This window comes from Hemicordylus capensis, chromosome 1, assembly GCF_027244095.1.
Source record: "Hemicordylus capensis ecotype Gifberg chromosome 1, rHemCap1.1.pri, whole genome shotgun sequence".
In the NCBI taxonomy this organism is placed as follows: domain Eukaryota; kingdom Metazoa; phylum Chordata; class Lepidosauria; order Squamata; family Cordylidae; genus Hemicordylus; species Hemicordylus capensis.
In genome coordinates, this window is record NC_069657.1 from 324,199,479 (window position 1) to 324,216,809 (window position 17,331).

The 17,331-nt window shown below is 44.3% G+C and overlaps 2 protein-coding genes across 10 annotated transcripts in view; both read right to left on the reverse strand.

Moving 5' to 3' along the window:
• Nucleotides 1-4,771, reverse strand: part of PNISR (PNN interacting serine and arginine rich protein) — a 30,073-nt gene extending 25,302 nt beyond the window's left edge. The window contains exon 1 of the mRNA XM_053287686.1: nt 4,753-4,771. The gene's annotated coding sequence lies outside the window, so the exon portion shown is untranslated. The remainder of the gene's footprint in view (nt 1-4,752) is intronic.
• A 7,276-nt stretch (nt 4,772-12,047) lies between these two features.
• USP45 (ubiquitin specific peptidase 45) overlaps nt 12,048-17,331 on the reverse strand; it is a 99,925-nt gene continuing 94,641 nt past the window's right edge. For all 9 annotated transcript variants that reach the window (XM_053287696.1, XM_053287695.1, XM_053287694.1 and 6 more), the window contains one exon: nt 12,048-16,305. In XM_053287696.1, the coding sequence (XP_053143671.1) occupies nt 16,175-16,305 (131 nt within the window). In that variant the 3' untranslated portion in view covers nt 12,048-16,174. The remainder of the gene's footprint in view (nt 16,306-17,331) is intronic.

A 17,331-nucleotide genomic window follows, 5' to 3' on the forward strand; every position in this document is an offset into this window, starting at 1 on the left:
GGATCTTGTGTGCATAGCTCTAAATGACAACCCTAAATATACTTGCAAATATATTCCATTGAAAGAATGAGGCCTGCAGCACAATCCTGTGCACACTTATTTGACATTAAGTCCCATTGTTTTTAGTGCCTTACTAAGAGCACACATAGGATTGCAGACTTACTGGCAAGTGCAACTTAGAATTTGGTTCAACCACATCTTATATAGACAATAACCTGTGTCCAGGATGTGCACATTTGACTGGGCCTAGGAATGCAATTGCATGTACATTTTCTTAGGTGTGAGGCTGATGAATGGCAGTGGAATTTACTTCTGCATAAACACGCATAGTGTCAGGCTGCATAGCTTCATATATCTTTCCTTCCTATCCTGGGAGCCTTTGCCTCTCATATGCCTTTCCTGCTTCAGAACCAATATGATTGTCCTTGTGCAGTCCTTTACCAATTGCTATTATCACAGAGGAGGAAATTAGTTGTCCCATTTTAAAATTCTCCTTCACAATTCACTGTAAAACAAAATTTTAATTCACCATCTCTGTGTTTTGAGATTGAGCTTTAACAAGTAATAGAGTCAGCTTGAAATTGGAAGTGTGTATGTTAAATTGTTTCACATACACTGCATATTAGCATGATTCATTGGCTGCATCAACCTTTACTGAAAGTGGATGACAAGTTACCTAACTTATAGCTATCAGCTCATAAGCAGTGGTAAAACTGCCGCCCTGTAACCAGAAGGTTACAAGTTCGATCCTGACCAGGGGCTCAAGGTTGACTCAGCCTTCCATCCTTCCGAGGTCGGTAAAATGAGTACCCAGAATGTTGGGGGCAATATGCTAAAATCATTGTAAACCGCTTAGAGAGCTTCAGCTATAGAGCGGTATATAAATGTAAGTGCTATTGCTATTGCTATCATCCATATATTGCTGATAGTTAACACACAAATACTTTTGCCACTCCCTGCCTATATATTACACGTATACTGCATGTTGCATATGGAGACCAATATGGTTGTACAAATACAAAAACTATTTACATATTGCTTTCCATCACAAGTTCCCAAAGTGGTTTACATATTATGTAAATGTAAATAATAATAATTATATATATGGCTCCCTGTCCCCAAAGGGCTCACAATAATTAAAAAGAAAGAAACATAAGAAAGACACCAGCAATAGACACTGAAGGGATCTCACACAATAAAGTAAGCTATAAAAGGTAAGGTGGTATCACGTTAAGTGGGAAGTCCAGCCTAAATAAGCCTCTCATAGAGTTCAAAAAGGTAAAGTATATTTCCAATTGGTAGGTTACTACCTTGTAGTCCAGTGATTGGACTATACAGTATATAGCATCTCTAACTTTCATCCTGAGATATCCTGGTTCAAATCTAATAAATTATGACCCAACAGAAAAATGTCCTCAGTATGAATAGGGAAGTAGCTGTTTTCAAACTCTGTACCTGAACCAATGAGGGCATTAAAATCCCTACATAATAAGAGATCCACATTTGCTGAGATGGTAATTTGGAGTTTTATTTTGAGCTCTCTGCTGTTCACTGTTGGCACCGTCCTGCAGAATTTGGTGTCATTGTGAATGATGAGGGGTTTTTGAAAAGCTTTTCAGAAACGCCAAGTATATAATGTCTACCAGTTTACTGCAATTGCAATTGTGCCAAGAAGTGTGAACAACCCAAATGCCTGAAAGAAAAATGGGCTCATGTTCACTGATACATGCAAACTAAGCATCAAGTTTAGAGAATGGAAATGGTAACTGAGGAGGAGCTGACTGATTAATGTGATGATTATTGTGATTTCAAACTTCACAGTGCTTATTAAAAGAATTTGCAAGTAGTAAGACCGCAGAATAGTTTAGTCAATCACACATGGTTATTGCTGTTCTTCTTCTTCTTCAAGGAAGAAGATTTCAATGTAAGGAATGTAGTGAAGTAAATATGCTGCCGCATATTCTGCATGGCATTAGTAGGGCGGAACAGAGCAGCGTGTCTATAGAAAAATTGTTGTGGAGCTCAGCCTGTTTGTTGCTGAACAGCCAAAAGTGTATGGAGGTGGAGTGAATTTTGCTGCTCTCTCCTCCTTCCAAAATTATTTTTTGGCTTCAGAAATATGCCCCTAAAGATTGCGCGATTGTCAGAAATATATTCCTGGTAGCCAAAGAGCAGTATGGAGGGAGGGGAGTGCAGTGTGTTCGGCCAAATTGGGCCTGGATCAGTTTGACTGCCGAACTGGTTTGTGGACCGGTTCGGGGCAATGCTTGTAAAGAGGAAACCACTGAGGATTCCCTTTTACAAGCAAAGGGAGATTCCCAAAGGGTGGGGGTGAGAGGGTAACATACCTTCCAACGGGCTGATGGCTGGTGGCGGGGTTCCTCTAAATCTCCGGCTATTAACCCAATAGCAGCCTGGGCAGTTGCAGGCCAGTTTGATAACTGTGGAGCACAGAAGCCTCTGCGCAGGCGTGGAGGCCATTAGAAAAGATTGCCGGGTGCTTCTGCGGAAGAGCAGTGGGTGCTCCTGGAGCACCGAGTGCTCCTGCACAAGAACACCTGGTGCACCAGGAGCACTCACTGCTCTTCCACAAGAGCACCTGGTGTGCACCACGAGCACCAGGCAATCTATTCTAATGACCTCTGCGCCTGCGCCGAGGCCTGCTGCATGCTCTGCAGTTGCCAAACTGCTCTGCTGCCACTGGGCTGCAATTGGGGAGGCTAGCAGGGGATTGAGAGGAGACCTGCTGCTGCTGTTTCACCACGAGCAGGAAGGTAAGTTGTCCTGTCCTCCATCCAGAGGCGCTCTTACCCCAGACCCTGTGGCCCTGGCCTGTGGCCTTCAAGGTCCAGGGGACTCCAAAGGCCTGGGGGGACCCCCTGCCACCACCCAGCACCCACCACCACTGCCCTGCCGTGAGGCCAAACCACCTCCCCCCCCAATAATTCTAGCTGCCTGGGGGTGGGGTGAGCCAAGCAGGCCTCCCCGGCCTCCCTCTGTGGTGGTGGCAGTGGGAGCGGGCAGAGTGGGAGCTGCTGTTCGGTCTGACCATCTGGCCCAGCTGCCCCTGAGAACTGCGAGGTGCTGCCACCATGGGGGGAGGCCTGCTCAGCTCACCCCCCACTCCCAGCGGCTAGAATTATTGAAAAAATTGGGTGGTTTGGCCTCGCAGTGGTGGGGGGAAACTCGTGACCACGGGGGGGGGGGCGCAGGCTCGTGAGGATGCAGCTTTGTGGTGGGTGCGGTCCAGGTGCCAAAATTACCTAGGTGTGCCACTGCCCCCATGGCCTTTGCTTGTAAGAGGAACCCTCAGCGGATTCCCGTTTACAAGCATTGCCCAGAACTGGTTTGATCGGTTCAATCTGGTTCTGTTCAAACCAGGGCCAGTTCAAATCAAAGTGGGTTTCAAGTCGAACCAGTTCACACACCCTTGGAATGTGAGCCTCTGTTTTAAAAGCATCCAACTCTTGCAAGAAGTTGTTTCCAGAAGGAATAAAATGTGCGTTTAACCCCTACAGTTTTAAAAGGTCTCATTCTGTTTATTGCAGATTCAAGTATGCATATCTGGTTATCTTTTGAAAAAATTTCACATTCAAAGCTTTTTAAAATAGTGACACACATCTCTCATACAACAATATTTGACTAATGGCTTTGGGGGTATGGTTAAAATTGAGATTATATTCAATAAATCATGAGTGCTTCAAATCTATAACTTATTTCTCATCTCTTGCAGTAGGGACTTTTCCAGAAATAATTATCAGCATAACTATTCACAGATGTTATGCTATATAGAGTGATGATGCATCACCTGGCCAGTTATTTAGAGCTGGTCAATTTAAAATTAGAGGGTGCACAATTCTTCCCTATTTTATTAGTATGAATACCATACAAGGTTAGGTCCTATGATGAACTGGTAAGCCAGCAGTTGGATTGAGGTGCAATAAACAGAGCATTGGTATAATAGCCTTATTATCTGGAACACTGCACCATAATTACAAGAAACAGTATTGGCTGGTGCTACTATGTCAGAAATAGCCACTAGTGCTAGATACAGCATTGTAGCATCTCAAAATAATGTGTGCTATATAGCGCAGAAATGGCTGGTCATTCATGAATAATTACCGTTGCACCTATGCAGTCTCCCAAAAGTGCTTGAATAAAACGGAAACAAATGTTAAAATTGATTTAAAGTTGTACAGTCAATGAATGCCCCTCCACCTGCCCGGGAAGGTCTGTGCTATGGATGTTTCCCTGATACTCAGTTGTACTTAGCATTTTCTTCTTGAAAAAAAATGGTTTTAAGTAGTATTTAAAACATTGACCTTGTCCAGAGCAACCAGGAATTTGCAATTTATGTAGGACTGGCCATGTGGAAATAAGTCCTCACACTTCTTTAATGATGCTTAGAATAAACCCACCCAACTGACCTGAAGCCAGGATTCAGTTGACGTGAACAGTTCAGATAGCAGGTTTTAAGCAATAAGGACATTTGGAAAACTTGTCTTCACTGACAGATATAGTATTCTATGATTGCGGGTCTGCAATAGCTATATCACATAAGTAAGCTACCATGGCATGGTTACAGTTGTCATAGAAAATATAGTTGCATAAACTGACCTCAAGACAATTCTATCTGTATTATTCAACTAGATACAGGATCCACTGTAGCAGATGTAGAAGGTTTCAAAAGCTGAAATCTACTTAGGATATTCACATGACAGGGAGGGTGGAGGAAGGCTGCATGAAACTTACCTTCACCCCAGATGCCTGAACAAAGTTGGTGGGACGTGTAGACCACGCTTCTACACGATCTGTGCTGCTGCTCGCAGTGCAGGTCTCCAGAGGCCAGGACGATGCGTATCAGCCTCCACGTATCGCACAATGCAACATCTGATAAGCATGGTGCATTGGTGTATACCGCTGTGAGACGGGTGCTCTAGGCACCTGGGCTGCAAGAAGTCCAAGCACACACACAATCCTGGTGCTGGGGTTAAGGGCGCCCTTAACCTCCATTAAAGGCCGGGCTTCGGAATCGGGTTAGGCAGGTGAACAGCGCCAGGATCCACATGGATCCTAGTGCTGTACATGAGCAGCCTAACCCAGGCTGGGCTGCTCTAGCCTGGGTTAGGCTGCTCATGAGAACAGCCTTACTATATATTAACAGTAGAAGCAATGTAACTGCTGATGTGAAAAACTTTGTTCTGTGTCTGACAACCTGCTTGAAAATTCTAGCTGCATCTTCCTATGATGTCATAAGATTGCCTGTGCTCTCAATTGTGACAGAGCTGGCACATTTTCAGGGTGTGAATAACTCAGCACTAACAGCCAATAGCAGAGCCTAATGCAAAGGGGGGAAGAAGACAGAGGGAACAGCTTGGGTGGGGCATTGACTGCTTTGCTGTCTGTGTTTCTGCCCCTCCTCAGGTGTGTAACATCATCTCCTTGGGCTGTTGCTGTGCTGGGGCTTTGGCTGCTATATAGGGCAGGCTGGCCCAAGGGCTCTCGTCCTTGTGGCTCTCAGCCGTGGGGCAAGCTGCCTGGGGCCCAGAAGATCTCTTTCCTCTGCCTTGAAGATCCGTCTTCCCACAATTAAGAAGCCAGCAGAAGATTACGCGAGTCTGGTTCTGGTTTTTATTAAGCCAAGAAGCCATGGTGGGTTAGTCTGGGGAGATGTGTCTGGGAAAGCGAAAAACTGGGTACGGAGTGGGGGCGGCAATATCACAGGGTAGCGGGCAGAGGGAGGTATGGCGGTGGGAGTTGGGCAGGCCGTTACAGGGGAAATCGGTCCAGGCAATTGAGGCCTGTTCCTTTTTCCGGCCCTTCTCCCAACCCTCTGACCCCAGGGAGCTCTGAGAACACTACCTCGAGGATTAGGGTGCTGCTGCTGAATGCCAGGTCAGTTAATGCAAAAACTTCTCTTATCCACGATTTGATTGTGGATGAGCGTGCTGACCTGGTATGTGTGACAGAGACCTGGTTGGATGCTCTGGGCGGGGTTGGTCTCTCTCAGCTCTGCCCTCCAGGTTTCCAGATCGTGCAACAGCCCTGCCTTGAGGGTCGGGGAGGAGGCGTTGCAGTCATCTTTCGAGATACTCTCCCCGTTTCCAGGTGCCCGGTCAGGCCATCTCAGAATTTTGAGTGTTTGTCCTTGAGGGTGGGCCTCCGAGATAGGCTGGGGATTCTGCTGGTGTACCGACCACCCCGCTGCACTTCAGTCTCCCTACCTGAGCTGGCGGAGGTGGTCTCGGAGGTGGCTTTGGTTTCCCCCAGGCTTATTGTTTTGGGGGATTTCAATGTTCAAGCTGAGACGCCCCTAGTGGGTGCGGCTCAGGACTTCATGGCCTCCATGGCAACCATGGGCCTGTCTCAGTTGGTATTGGGCCCTACCCACGTGGCGGGACACACTCTGGATCTGGTTTTTGCCGTCCGGGAAATAAATGATCTGGAGGTGGGGGAATTTAAGATCACTCCTTTGTCATGGACAGATCATCATCTGGTGGGGTTTAGTTTGACTGCTCCGTCTGCCCTCTGCAGGGGTGGTGGGCCAATTAGGATGGTCCGCCCCCAGAGGCTTATGGATCCGCTTGGATTCCAGACGGCCCTCGGGGAGTTTCCAGTGTCCAGAGCTGGTGACCCTGTCGAGGCCCTGGTTGACCTCTGGAATGGAGAGATGGCCCGGGCTGTTGACACGGTTGCTCCTAAACGCCCTCTCCAGCTTGGTGGAGCCCGATCTGCTCCTTGGTTTTCCTCGGAGCTTAGGGCGATGAAGCAACTCGGATGACGGCTAGAACGACGCTGGAGGAAGAGTCGCCACGAATCCGACCGAACATGGGCTAGAGCCCATTTTAGGGACTACTCCGTGGCGGTGGGGGCGGCGAAGAAATGCTTTTTCTCCGCCTCCATTGCGTCTGCTCAGTGCAGACAAACAGAGCTGTTTCGTGTGATAAAAACCTTGCTCCACACATCCCCCCAGACAATGGGGGAGGAGTCATCTACAGCTCTTTGTGATCGGTTTGCCTGTCGCTAGCATCCGTGCTGACCTGGACTCCAGAGTTTTGGCAGTTCCGGCAGACGTGCCTCTGGTACCATCTGGTCCTGTTGTGTTGAATTCTTTTCAGTTGGTGCGGCCTGAGGATGTGGACAAGATCCTGGGCAGTGTGCAGGCGACTTCGTGTGCTCTTGACCCTTGCCCTTCATGGCTAATAAAAGCTGCCAGGGAGGGGACGGGCAGATGGTTGGAGGTGATCATTAATGCTTCATTAAGGGAGGGCAGGATGCCATCGTGCCTCAAGGAGGCGGTGGTAAGACCACTATTAAAAAAGCCCTCCCTTGATTCCTCCAACCTGGACAATTATAGACCTGTGTCTAACCTTCCCTTTCTGGGCAAGGTGATAAAGCGTGTGGTGGCGTCCCAGCTGCAGAGGGTCTTGGATGATACGGATTATCTGGACCCTTTTCAATCTGGCTTCCGCCCCGGGTATGGGACTGAGACTGCCTTGGTGGATGACCTACGCCGGGAACTAGACAGGGGGAGTGCGTCCCTGTTGGTTCTGCTGGACCTCTCGGCGGCGTTCTATACCATCGACCGTGGTATCCTTCTGGGCCGCCTCTCGAGTATGGGAATCGGAGGCACTGTGTTGCGGTGGTTCCGGTCCTTTCTTGAGGGGAGGGTCCAGAAGGTGGTGCTGGGGGACTACTGCTCGGCCCCATGGCCGTTGGCCTGTGGGGTTCCGCAGGGATCGGTCTTGTCCCCCATGCTGTTTAACATCTACATGAAGCCGCTGGGAGAGGTCATCCGGGGATTTGGACTGAGTTGTCAGCAATATGCGGATGACACTCAGCTCTATCTCTCCTTGTCATCTGATCCTAGGGAGGTGGTGGATGTCCTGAATCGGGGGCTGGAGGCCGTGATGGGTTGGATGTGGGCTAACAAACTGAAATTGAATCCGGATAAGACGGAGGTACTGTTGGTCAGTAGGAGAGCCAATCGGGATGAGGCGATTCTACCGGTTCTGAATGGGGTTGCACTCCCCTTGAAGGGGCAAGTACGCAGCTTGGGGGTACTACTGGACCCGGCTCTGCTTTTGGAAGCTCAGGTGGAGGCGGTGGCCGGGGTGCCTTTGCACGGCTTTGGCTGGTGCGCCAGCTGCGTCCCTTTCTCGAGAAGGCAGATCTGCCACGGTTACCCACGCCTTAGTCACGTCGCGGCTGGATTACTGTAACGCGCTCTATGTGGGGCTGCCCTTGAAGAATATCCGGAAACTGCAGCTAGTGCAAAACGCGGCAGCGAGGATTTTATCCGGAGCTGCCCGTTGGGAACATATCACCCCCATTTTGAAAGAGTTGTACTGGCTGCCGGTTCGTTTCCGGGTCCAATTCAAGGTGCTGGTTTTGACCTTTAAAGCCCTAAATGGTTTGGGCCCAGGGTATTTGAGGGACCGCCTGCTTCCAAGGGTTGCTGCCCGCCTGACGAGGACATCTGAGGGGGCCCTGCTCCGGGTGCCGACAATAAGGGAGGCCAGGCTGTCGTGCACTTGGGACAGGGCCTTCTCTGTTGCTGCTCCTAGATTCTGGAATGCTCTCCCAGTGCCCATTTGTTACTCGGACTCCATCACGGCTTTTAGAAAGCTTGTAAAGACTTGGCTTTTTACCCAGGCTTTTACATAATTTTACTGAGGCTTCTGTGTGTTTTTATCTGTTGTATTGTTTTTATGGCTGTTTTTATATGTTTTTAGCTTGACGTTTTTTATTGCTTTTTTATTGTATGTTTTAATTTTTGTAAACCGCCTTGGGGTTGTATTTTTTAACAAAAGACAGTATATAAATGTAAAAATAAATAAAATAAAAATAAATAAATAAATAAAGTGATTCAAAATGGGTGGATGGACAGAAGATAAACTGGGATCTAGGCTGGTGAGAGTTTATGGTTCTTGGTTGTTTATCAGTAAGTTAAAGTGCTGTCGAGTCAGTGTTGACTCCTGGTGACCACAGAGCCCTGTGGTTGTCTTTGTAGGGACAACAAGAAGAGTATTTTGTTTTTTCCTAAACAAATTGTTTAGGAAAAACAAGTAAAACAGTAAGAGCAGGAAGTAAAACAGTAAAAACGCGGAAAGAAATGTTGCTTAATCTATAGAAACTCACATGTAGATCTGCACATATAGATTGCACTTGTGTAAACAGGTCATCCCACTGTATGGCTCATGGGATGTAGATCCCCCAAACCTGGTCTTCCCACCTCTTTCTAAGCAGTGTCGTTTTCTCTGCTGCCTTAAAAATGGCATTTTTTTTTGTCCTTTGAGAAAAATAGTAAGAGATGAAAGTATCTGAAGCTGAAATGCTCTTCCCGTAGATTAACAGGACAAAATCAAGCACTGTAGGGGGAAAGGCTTTTCAGATACTTATATAGATAGCTTAATCTCTCAAAAGAAAAAAGAAAAAGAGCTCCCTGTTTTCAGTAAAGTCATCTCACTCTCCTCTATGAATTAAGAGCTCTCCTTCTCAAGAAACGAACAGAGTTAGGACATGAAAATTTACATGACCTACCTAGACACAACTGATTTGCATGCTGAATGGTTGCCTATGAGTTATATCTTACGGTGCATTATTTTATTTATTTAAAATATTTCTATTAGACAGGATTTTTGTGTGGTGCTTCAATAAATAAGCTTTTCAGTACCAAGGACTAAGTAATCAAGCACAAAGCTTCAGTAAAAGTAATCCAAACAGTATACTATTTGAAGGGAGTGTGTGTTACTACAGGGAGCTATGTTTAAGGGTCTGGTATTGCAATAAACTAAATTCTGCCCCAGGAGTGCTTTAGGCAAATATTTGTGTATTTGCACAATTGGTGGCCAACCTAGAAAACAACATGCTGGTGCAGCTGGGTGGGGGATGGGGGGGGTCTTTGTCTTTCTCCCCTTCCCTCTAAAGCCCACTGTAGCTTCCCAAAATATATACCTGCACAGGAGACAGTGGGCTTCAGAGGGAAGGGGAGATCTGCAGAGGAGGGGTGATTTTTGTTGAACCAGCACATTAGCTGCAGCAATGCTTTGTTGGTCTAGATGTCAGTCAGTGTATTCAAGTGTGGTTACTTTATAGCTATTTCTGAAAAAGCTTGAAACATTATGATTCTTATGGACACATAACCAGAGCACTTACAGGCAAATGGAAGGTACTGACAGACTTGGGAGTGTCTGACAGATAGGTTTGCGAAAATCTGAAAGTGTGTGTGTGTGTGTGGTGGGGGGAGGCGGCAGACCGAAGGGGGCCAGAAACCCTCAAATCTGCCCCTATGAAAGACATGTGTATAGGATCAGAGTGCAGTTAAGAGACAAGCAGGTACGTAGGTGGAGGTAATGGAAGTCTGAGGCAAGGAGGACTTGAACAAAAAGAGTGGAAAGTTTCTTGGCTTGAAAAATACTCCCTTGGAACAGTCACAACTCCTGCTACTTTTGAAGGGGAAAGGTGTCTAGAACCGTTTAGTTTTCTCAGCAGCCATTTTACACTGTTGAATTTCTGAGGGGGAGGAAGTCTGACATAGGCAAGCTCTTGTTGTGTGTGTGTGTGTGTGGTTAATATCGTCCCCCCCCCCCGATAAAAACTGCATGTGTATGAACTCTCCTGAGGAATGAAGAGGGAAGTTGTCCACTGAATCTGTTAATCTGCTGGTTACTATATGTGCATTTTCCCTCCCTACAACCTCAACAAATATTGATGAAAGTATTACACTGACCCCTCACTGGCCATTAACTCTCGAAACCTTAGGGCTAGGTGAAATGGAGCTGGGACTGAACAGTAGTGTACCGGTCCAACAACAACCACCATCCAGAAATTAGGGGGAGGGATGTATATGAAGACAAGTTAGTCTTTGTTGCTAACTTCTTATTTCACCATGCTCAGCCTCAGTAACGCATGCACACCAGGGATATACAGCAATATTTTGTTGTGGGTCCATACTTATAATTAACTTAATCAGAATTACAGAGAAGAAAATAAGTACAGAACAGATGTGTAGAAAAAGAATAGAAATAGAAAAAGAACAGATGTGTAGGATCAGGAAGGCAGTAAGTTATGCAAACATAGTGTAGTCCAGCAGATAGGTTGACTTGAAAGACCTGGATTTACCTCTATTGACTCATGTGTTTTTAGAAGTCTGATAATTAATGTTTTTAGAAATATTCTACTTTTGTATCTTGATATGCAGCATACATTTGAAAAAAGATGTTGAAGCAATGCATATAGATTAAAAATATGAAGCTGAACATACTAAGGCTATTGATTCAGCACAGTGTTGTCTACACTGGCTAACATCCTGACTAATGGTGTGCATGTGCATCTAGCAAATGCCTACCTGCGCATGGGCACAAGAGCACAACTATTTTTGTGGCTCTCCCCTTGCTCTGGAAGTGCCCTTTCTCAGAGAGCACTTCTGTAGTAAGGGGGAGGTTTTGAAACACTGTTCTGCAAGAGTGCATACGCTTCAGAAGCAGGAGGTTAAGTCTTAACCAACGTGCTTTTGTTACAAGCATGTGTGCATCATTAGTCAGAATGTTGGCCACTGACATGGTTCCATAGTTTTAAACCAGGGTCTTACCAGTCCTCTTGGGTCTTCAGGGATTGAACATTCATTCATTCATTCGATTTCTATACCACCCTTCCAAAAATGGCTCAGGGCGGTTGACACAGAGAAATAATAAATAAATAAGATGGCTCCCTGTCCCCAAAGGGATCACAATCTAAGAAGAATTATAAGATAGACACCAGCAACAGTCACTGGAAGTACTGTGCTGGGGCTGGATAGGGCCTTCTGGGACCTTCTGTAAGCAAAGCATGCACTTTACCACTGAACTACACCCCTTGCTTAGCTGGAGCTAAGCCATGACTCAGAGTGAGCTCTTCTGCATCTTATAGTAGAGTGCTTTCGGTGAATCTAGTTAATCTGGACAAAGACTAATTCAGAAACCAGAACTTAACATCAACTTTCAGTGAACTATTTATTTTGGCTTACCATAACCCTTCAAATAAAAGGAAACACATTTTCTTAAATGTGCAGTGGCTTAATATTTTATTTTGAAAATCAAAAATAGATTGCATCCACAATGGAATATACTTAGCAGTCATCTTAATATTTTGTCTCAGTTCTATTAAATACATATGCCTATTGAAAAATGTATATACATTCAATACATACATGTAAAAGTACAGTAACAGGTTCATATATTGCACTTACAAATTAAATTCCACCTGGATTTGTCTTTGCTAATCATTAAGCAAGGCCCTTTACAGTCCTTTAAATAATTTATTATATGCCTACATATTCTTTTATCAAATGTAATCCAAGGTTACTAGCACTAAAATGGAATAGAAAACCTGTTTTTCTTAGTGCATTATAAAAACTTAGTATCATCTGTCTCACATAGTCCCATAGTTTCTTTCATATGTCAACAGTGGAGGGAAAATACAGTGCTTAGTTTCCTTGCCTAAGAAGTGGAATTTAGATATGTAGGGATACATTATTGGCTTAAAAAATAAATAAAAGCTTTCATTCAAAATTTAATTTGAGCATCTTCCTATGATACTGGTTTAGAAATGGACAGCCCAGTGTGTTTACAGTCATTTGGCAGCAAAGTCATTGGATTGGGAAACCCATATAATACACCTGCATCCAGCAACCAGAGTTGTGCATATGATTCTCTAACTAGATCAGGAGTACTCACTAAGCATGATCCTATTGGAAAATGGAGACTACATCTGGAGTATGTGCATGAGTATTCAAAAAGGCAAATCAGTGCAGTCCAAGCTGACAGAACCAGCTATTTGTAGGAGCTTAACACAGACCTATTCAAAACTTCTTATAGCAACAACCCCTACCATATTGCCAATGCTTAAAATAAGAAAAATGAAGAAGAAAGAAATGTGGACATTTCAGAAAGTCTTATAACAGTGTATTGTAACGTGCTCTTGAATTGAATAAAGGCTCCATTTCAAGTGCTCTTGAAATGGAATAAACTTTGAAAGATAGAAACATGTCTGGAGCCATGCATAAAATGCGCTCTTAGCCACAATTTCTTCTAATTGGGAAGTACTGCCCAAACACTTGTAGTCTTTGTCCTAGTAAAGGGAGATTTTAAGATGTGCAGTTGCCAAATCTAGCCAGAAGATGGTGCTGCTCCTACTGTTGTAAATCTTAGTTTTTTCTCCTGTGATCCTAATTAACTGAGAAGTGTTTTTCGGTCACAAACATGGGAGGGCTACAGGCTTAAATACACTACTTTGGGTGTGTTATGTGGGGCAGGGGAGGCCTGGGATTAGAAGGCACATCCTGATTCTGAAAACACTGAGTCTCCTGAGAAAAGAGATCAAGAAAGAAGTTTCATGAATGCTCTACTCTAAAGCTGGGACTGAATTTAAAGGTGGCAACTGTAGACATAGTTCAGGACTACTGGATGGCAAAAGAGAGGTCGTAAGAAAAAGAGAATATATTTTTCCCCCAAAAGATACAGAACACAGACACAAACTCACTCACTCTCTGTCTGGAGCTAAGTTAATTAGACTTTTGCAGCACGAGTAGAAAAACAGGAAATGATATTATTATTTAGAATATCTTTATACTGCTTTTCAACAACAAAAACTCAAAGTAGTAGCAAGAAGAGTGAGATGATGCTTTCAAAGGGCTCCAATCTAAAATGCAACACAAGGGAGACACCGACAGCCGCCATTTGAATAAGCTGGACTTATGCAACCCAACATAGCAAGTGGCCCACTGGAGGGACCCCTGGCTATGTTGGCTTGAATAAGTCCATCTCTCTCCCAGTGCTGCAATGGGTCAATTCTGAATCAATTATAATTAATAATATAGTGCCATTACTCTACACAAACAGGCTCTCTTAAGTCATATGTTTAATTATGTCAGGTGTTTATGCTAATTGTAGTGACTAAAACTCAACCACGCCTGTTGTATAATCCCCATGCAAAAACGGGGAAAGGGCGTGTCTTTTATGAAGCCCTTCTGCACTGGCCCCAGATATTAAGGGCATCTCAGACTAATACCATGAGGAAAGATATCACCCTTTTCACCATAAAAGACTTCCTTGTATTAATGGGAAATAATAAACATCTAGTGCTTCTACTTAGTGAGTAGTAGGCTTGCTGGAATTGATATGATATGCAAACTGAAAATAAGTCACTGAAACAGATTAAAGTGACTAATAAAGTAAATCAAAATTAAATTATCAAATTAAATATGAACCACTATGTGTCACAATAGCTCATTAGTTCCCTCTCAGGTACGAATGTATTACTAGTCTTAAAGCATTAGCAATATGAAGCACAAATCCACCAGGAATTTCTCATGTGGAAACTCAGTTGAAATTAATGGGGAGCTGTGCAAGTAGAACATGTTCTGGCACCCTTCCTATTGCTATTAATGGGGCTTGGCTAGGAGAGATTCTGATAATACTGTACCCAGGTCCTTCCCATGAATAGATGGATATACATGTGCACGGCAGACTCATACACACTCTTCCCCCTATACTTATTTCAAATGGGTAAGAAAAGAGAGTTCTGTTACTTTGCCATTCGTTGACAATGGCCCCAGTTTCCATCCAAATTCATGTAAGGGCTTCAGTGCAACATGAGGTCTTTGATCCCTATTCCACTCTGAACTACTGTACTTCATACACTGTAGCAGACTTCTCTTAGAAGTTTCTCAAGTTTTAAAAGCAACTTGTCATGTACCACAAGGACTTTTAGTTTGTGTGTTGCTTTTTTAAAGGCCCAAACTCACAAAGAACAGGCATGAACAATGAACTGTTCATCCCTACAATGAACAGGGATGAACAGAAAACCCCACAGTTCTTTGTACTGTAAAAAGGATACAAATGCATATATTGAGAAAAAATAATGAAAATACATACCTGATTATTTGTAGGAGGCAATGATTATAACCCACTTGTACATATATCTCTTCCCCCACCCTCTTATCAATAAAGTAGTCAAGTGCAGTAGATAATGAATATTGTCGGTCACAAAAACTATACAAAGTCTTTAGGAAAATGCAGAATTATTTGCAATTCTCAAGTATACCCACCCCACCCCAAATGTTGGATATGAAGTAAACTAGCACACTTACAAAATTGCTCTGCAAAAATGGTAGAGAACCTCATGTACTACTAGAATGTGTGAACTGATCTGCCAATATACTTATGTCTCTGAGCAAATTTAAAATGTTCAGAGAAAGCATGTGGTGCAGTCCTCCCAGGTCTGTTGCACTTTCAGACTGCAGGTGTATTCTAACAGGTGCATGTTTGAACACATCCCTGTGTCAAGAACTCTCTGAATATGAAAAGCTAGAGCATCAAGGAGAAAGGTTCTATTTCAGCCTACTCTCTGATATACTAAGCTTTTCACATGCAAGGAACTTTTGATGGGGGTGTATTCAAAGATGTAAAACCCTACCTACATTCTGAAATGGTTCAGTCCCTGAAGGACAGTGCCACATCTTTTCTGAACATATTAACTGGCACAGAGTAGTGCATCTCAACAGTGTCTAATGAAATAACTACCTTTCCTGAAATAACTACCTCCATTGGTAAGTTAAAATACAATAGTTCAAAAACTCAAGTGCCAAACACGCTATACAACCATGATGATGATTCAGTGAACAGTTCAGGCACTAATCAGTCTTTCTGAGATCATTTTTGCAATTAAAGTTTTTTAAAATTTTGTTGAGTTTGTTTGCCCACATTGACATTTCAATGTTCATTTTCCAGAGTGGATTATTGCAAAACAATTGTTGGGAATTTAAATAATAAGACTGTGGACTTGGATCCAGAAAAGAATGAAATTGCTCCTGCTTGCATACAGGGGAACTGCAATTTCTCCTTTTGCATGGCAGCTCCACATACTCCTCGTAAAGCGCCCCCAAAGGTCTGGGGCCTTCTAGAGCAGCAACCTATGACGTGCAAGGGGCAGCTGCCAGGCGGCAAAAACTGCAGGCCTGCATGGAAGCATTTTTTGCATGTGCAGGCTTCTCTGGATCCAGGCTATGGTTTTTATAGTAAGAAATCATGGTAAGATTTATACTAGAGAACAGATAAAGGCACAGCATTTAGATGCACTGTAATCTCTTCCTGCTTTTAAATAACCATTGTCATATTTTCAGTGCAGACTATGACTACCATATTCTTTCATAGAAAAGCAGGTAAGCTTGTGAATTTAATACTCTTGATTCTGGAACTGATTGTACATGGGCATCACTAACGTACACCCACTGTCCTGCAGATGCTCCTACCGATTCTTTTAAACCTGCATACAAAAAACACAGAATATTTGTTAATTACACATAGCAAAAGTGAATACTTCCAAGCAAAAATCACTGAGGATTCAGAAGCAGGTGAACTATTTGTACAAAATGCCTTTAATGTTTTGCTTTTCAATCCTCAGCTCTACTCTGTTGATGAATTTACCGATGGCTTTAAAATAGCCTTATTGCAAATCAGAGAAACTGCCTATGACAGCAATTCCCAAACTGTGTGTCGGCAAACTAGTGTGCTCTTTGGAGGGCTGAAGTGTGTCTTGAAATATGAAAACTCCCATCCAGCATTCTTTGCGCAAAGTATAGGGCGCAAACTCCTCACCACACAAGTTCCCCTCCTTTCTGGCTTCTGAGATTTACCAGGAACTTGCTCTCGTTTCAAGTGATCTCTGCTATTCTCTGAGCTAGAACTCTGACACTTTTTAAAAGTCCAGAGTAGCCGCCCAACATCCCAGCTAACAAACCATGCGTGCTTCGATAGATTGCAGAGGTGGTACAGCAGGAGCCCTCATACAACTCCCAGTCCCACTTTGTGCATGTTGTTGAGGCCATCAGAGTCTGGAATGCTCCATGCACTCTGGAGCAGCTCTGCAAGATCAGAAACACACCACTGAGGGCCAGCAATGCATTTCCAATCTTGCAGAACCCTTCCAGAGTGCCCCAGACTCCAAGGGCTCTTGTGCAACAGCACACATGCAGGGAGATTGGAGGAGCTGCATGAGAGAGCCCATCATGTCCCTGCTGTCCCTTGAAGCATGTACACTTAGCTGGGATTTCTTAGGTGCTTCTGAGGATGCCTGTATCTACATCAGATTCAACATTTTGTACAGCAGTCCCAATATATCACAGGCCAGGGCTGTCCTTAGAGAGAATCAGCCAGTGGGGGGCTCCCTTCCAGTTAATTCTAATGGGGGTTAAAAGAGCGGGGCCCGGGGCAGTCGCCCTGCTTGCCATGCCCTAAGGACAGCCCTGTCACAGGCAATGTGGAAGAAATACGTTTCTAGGAGTGATTACCA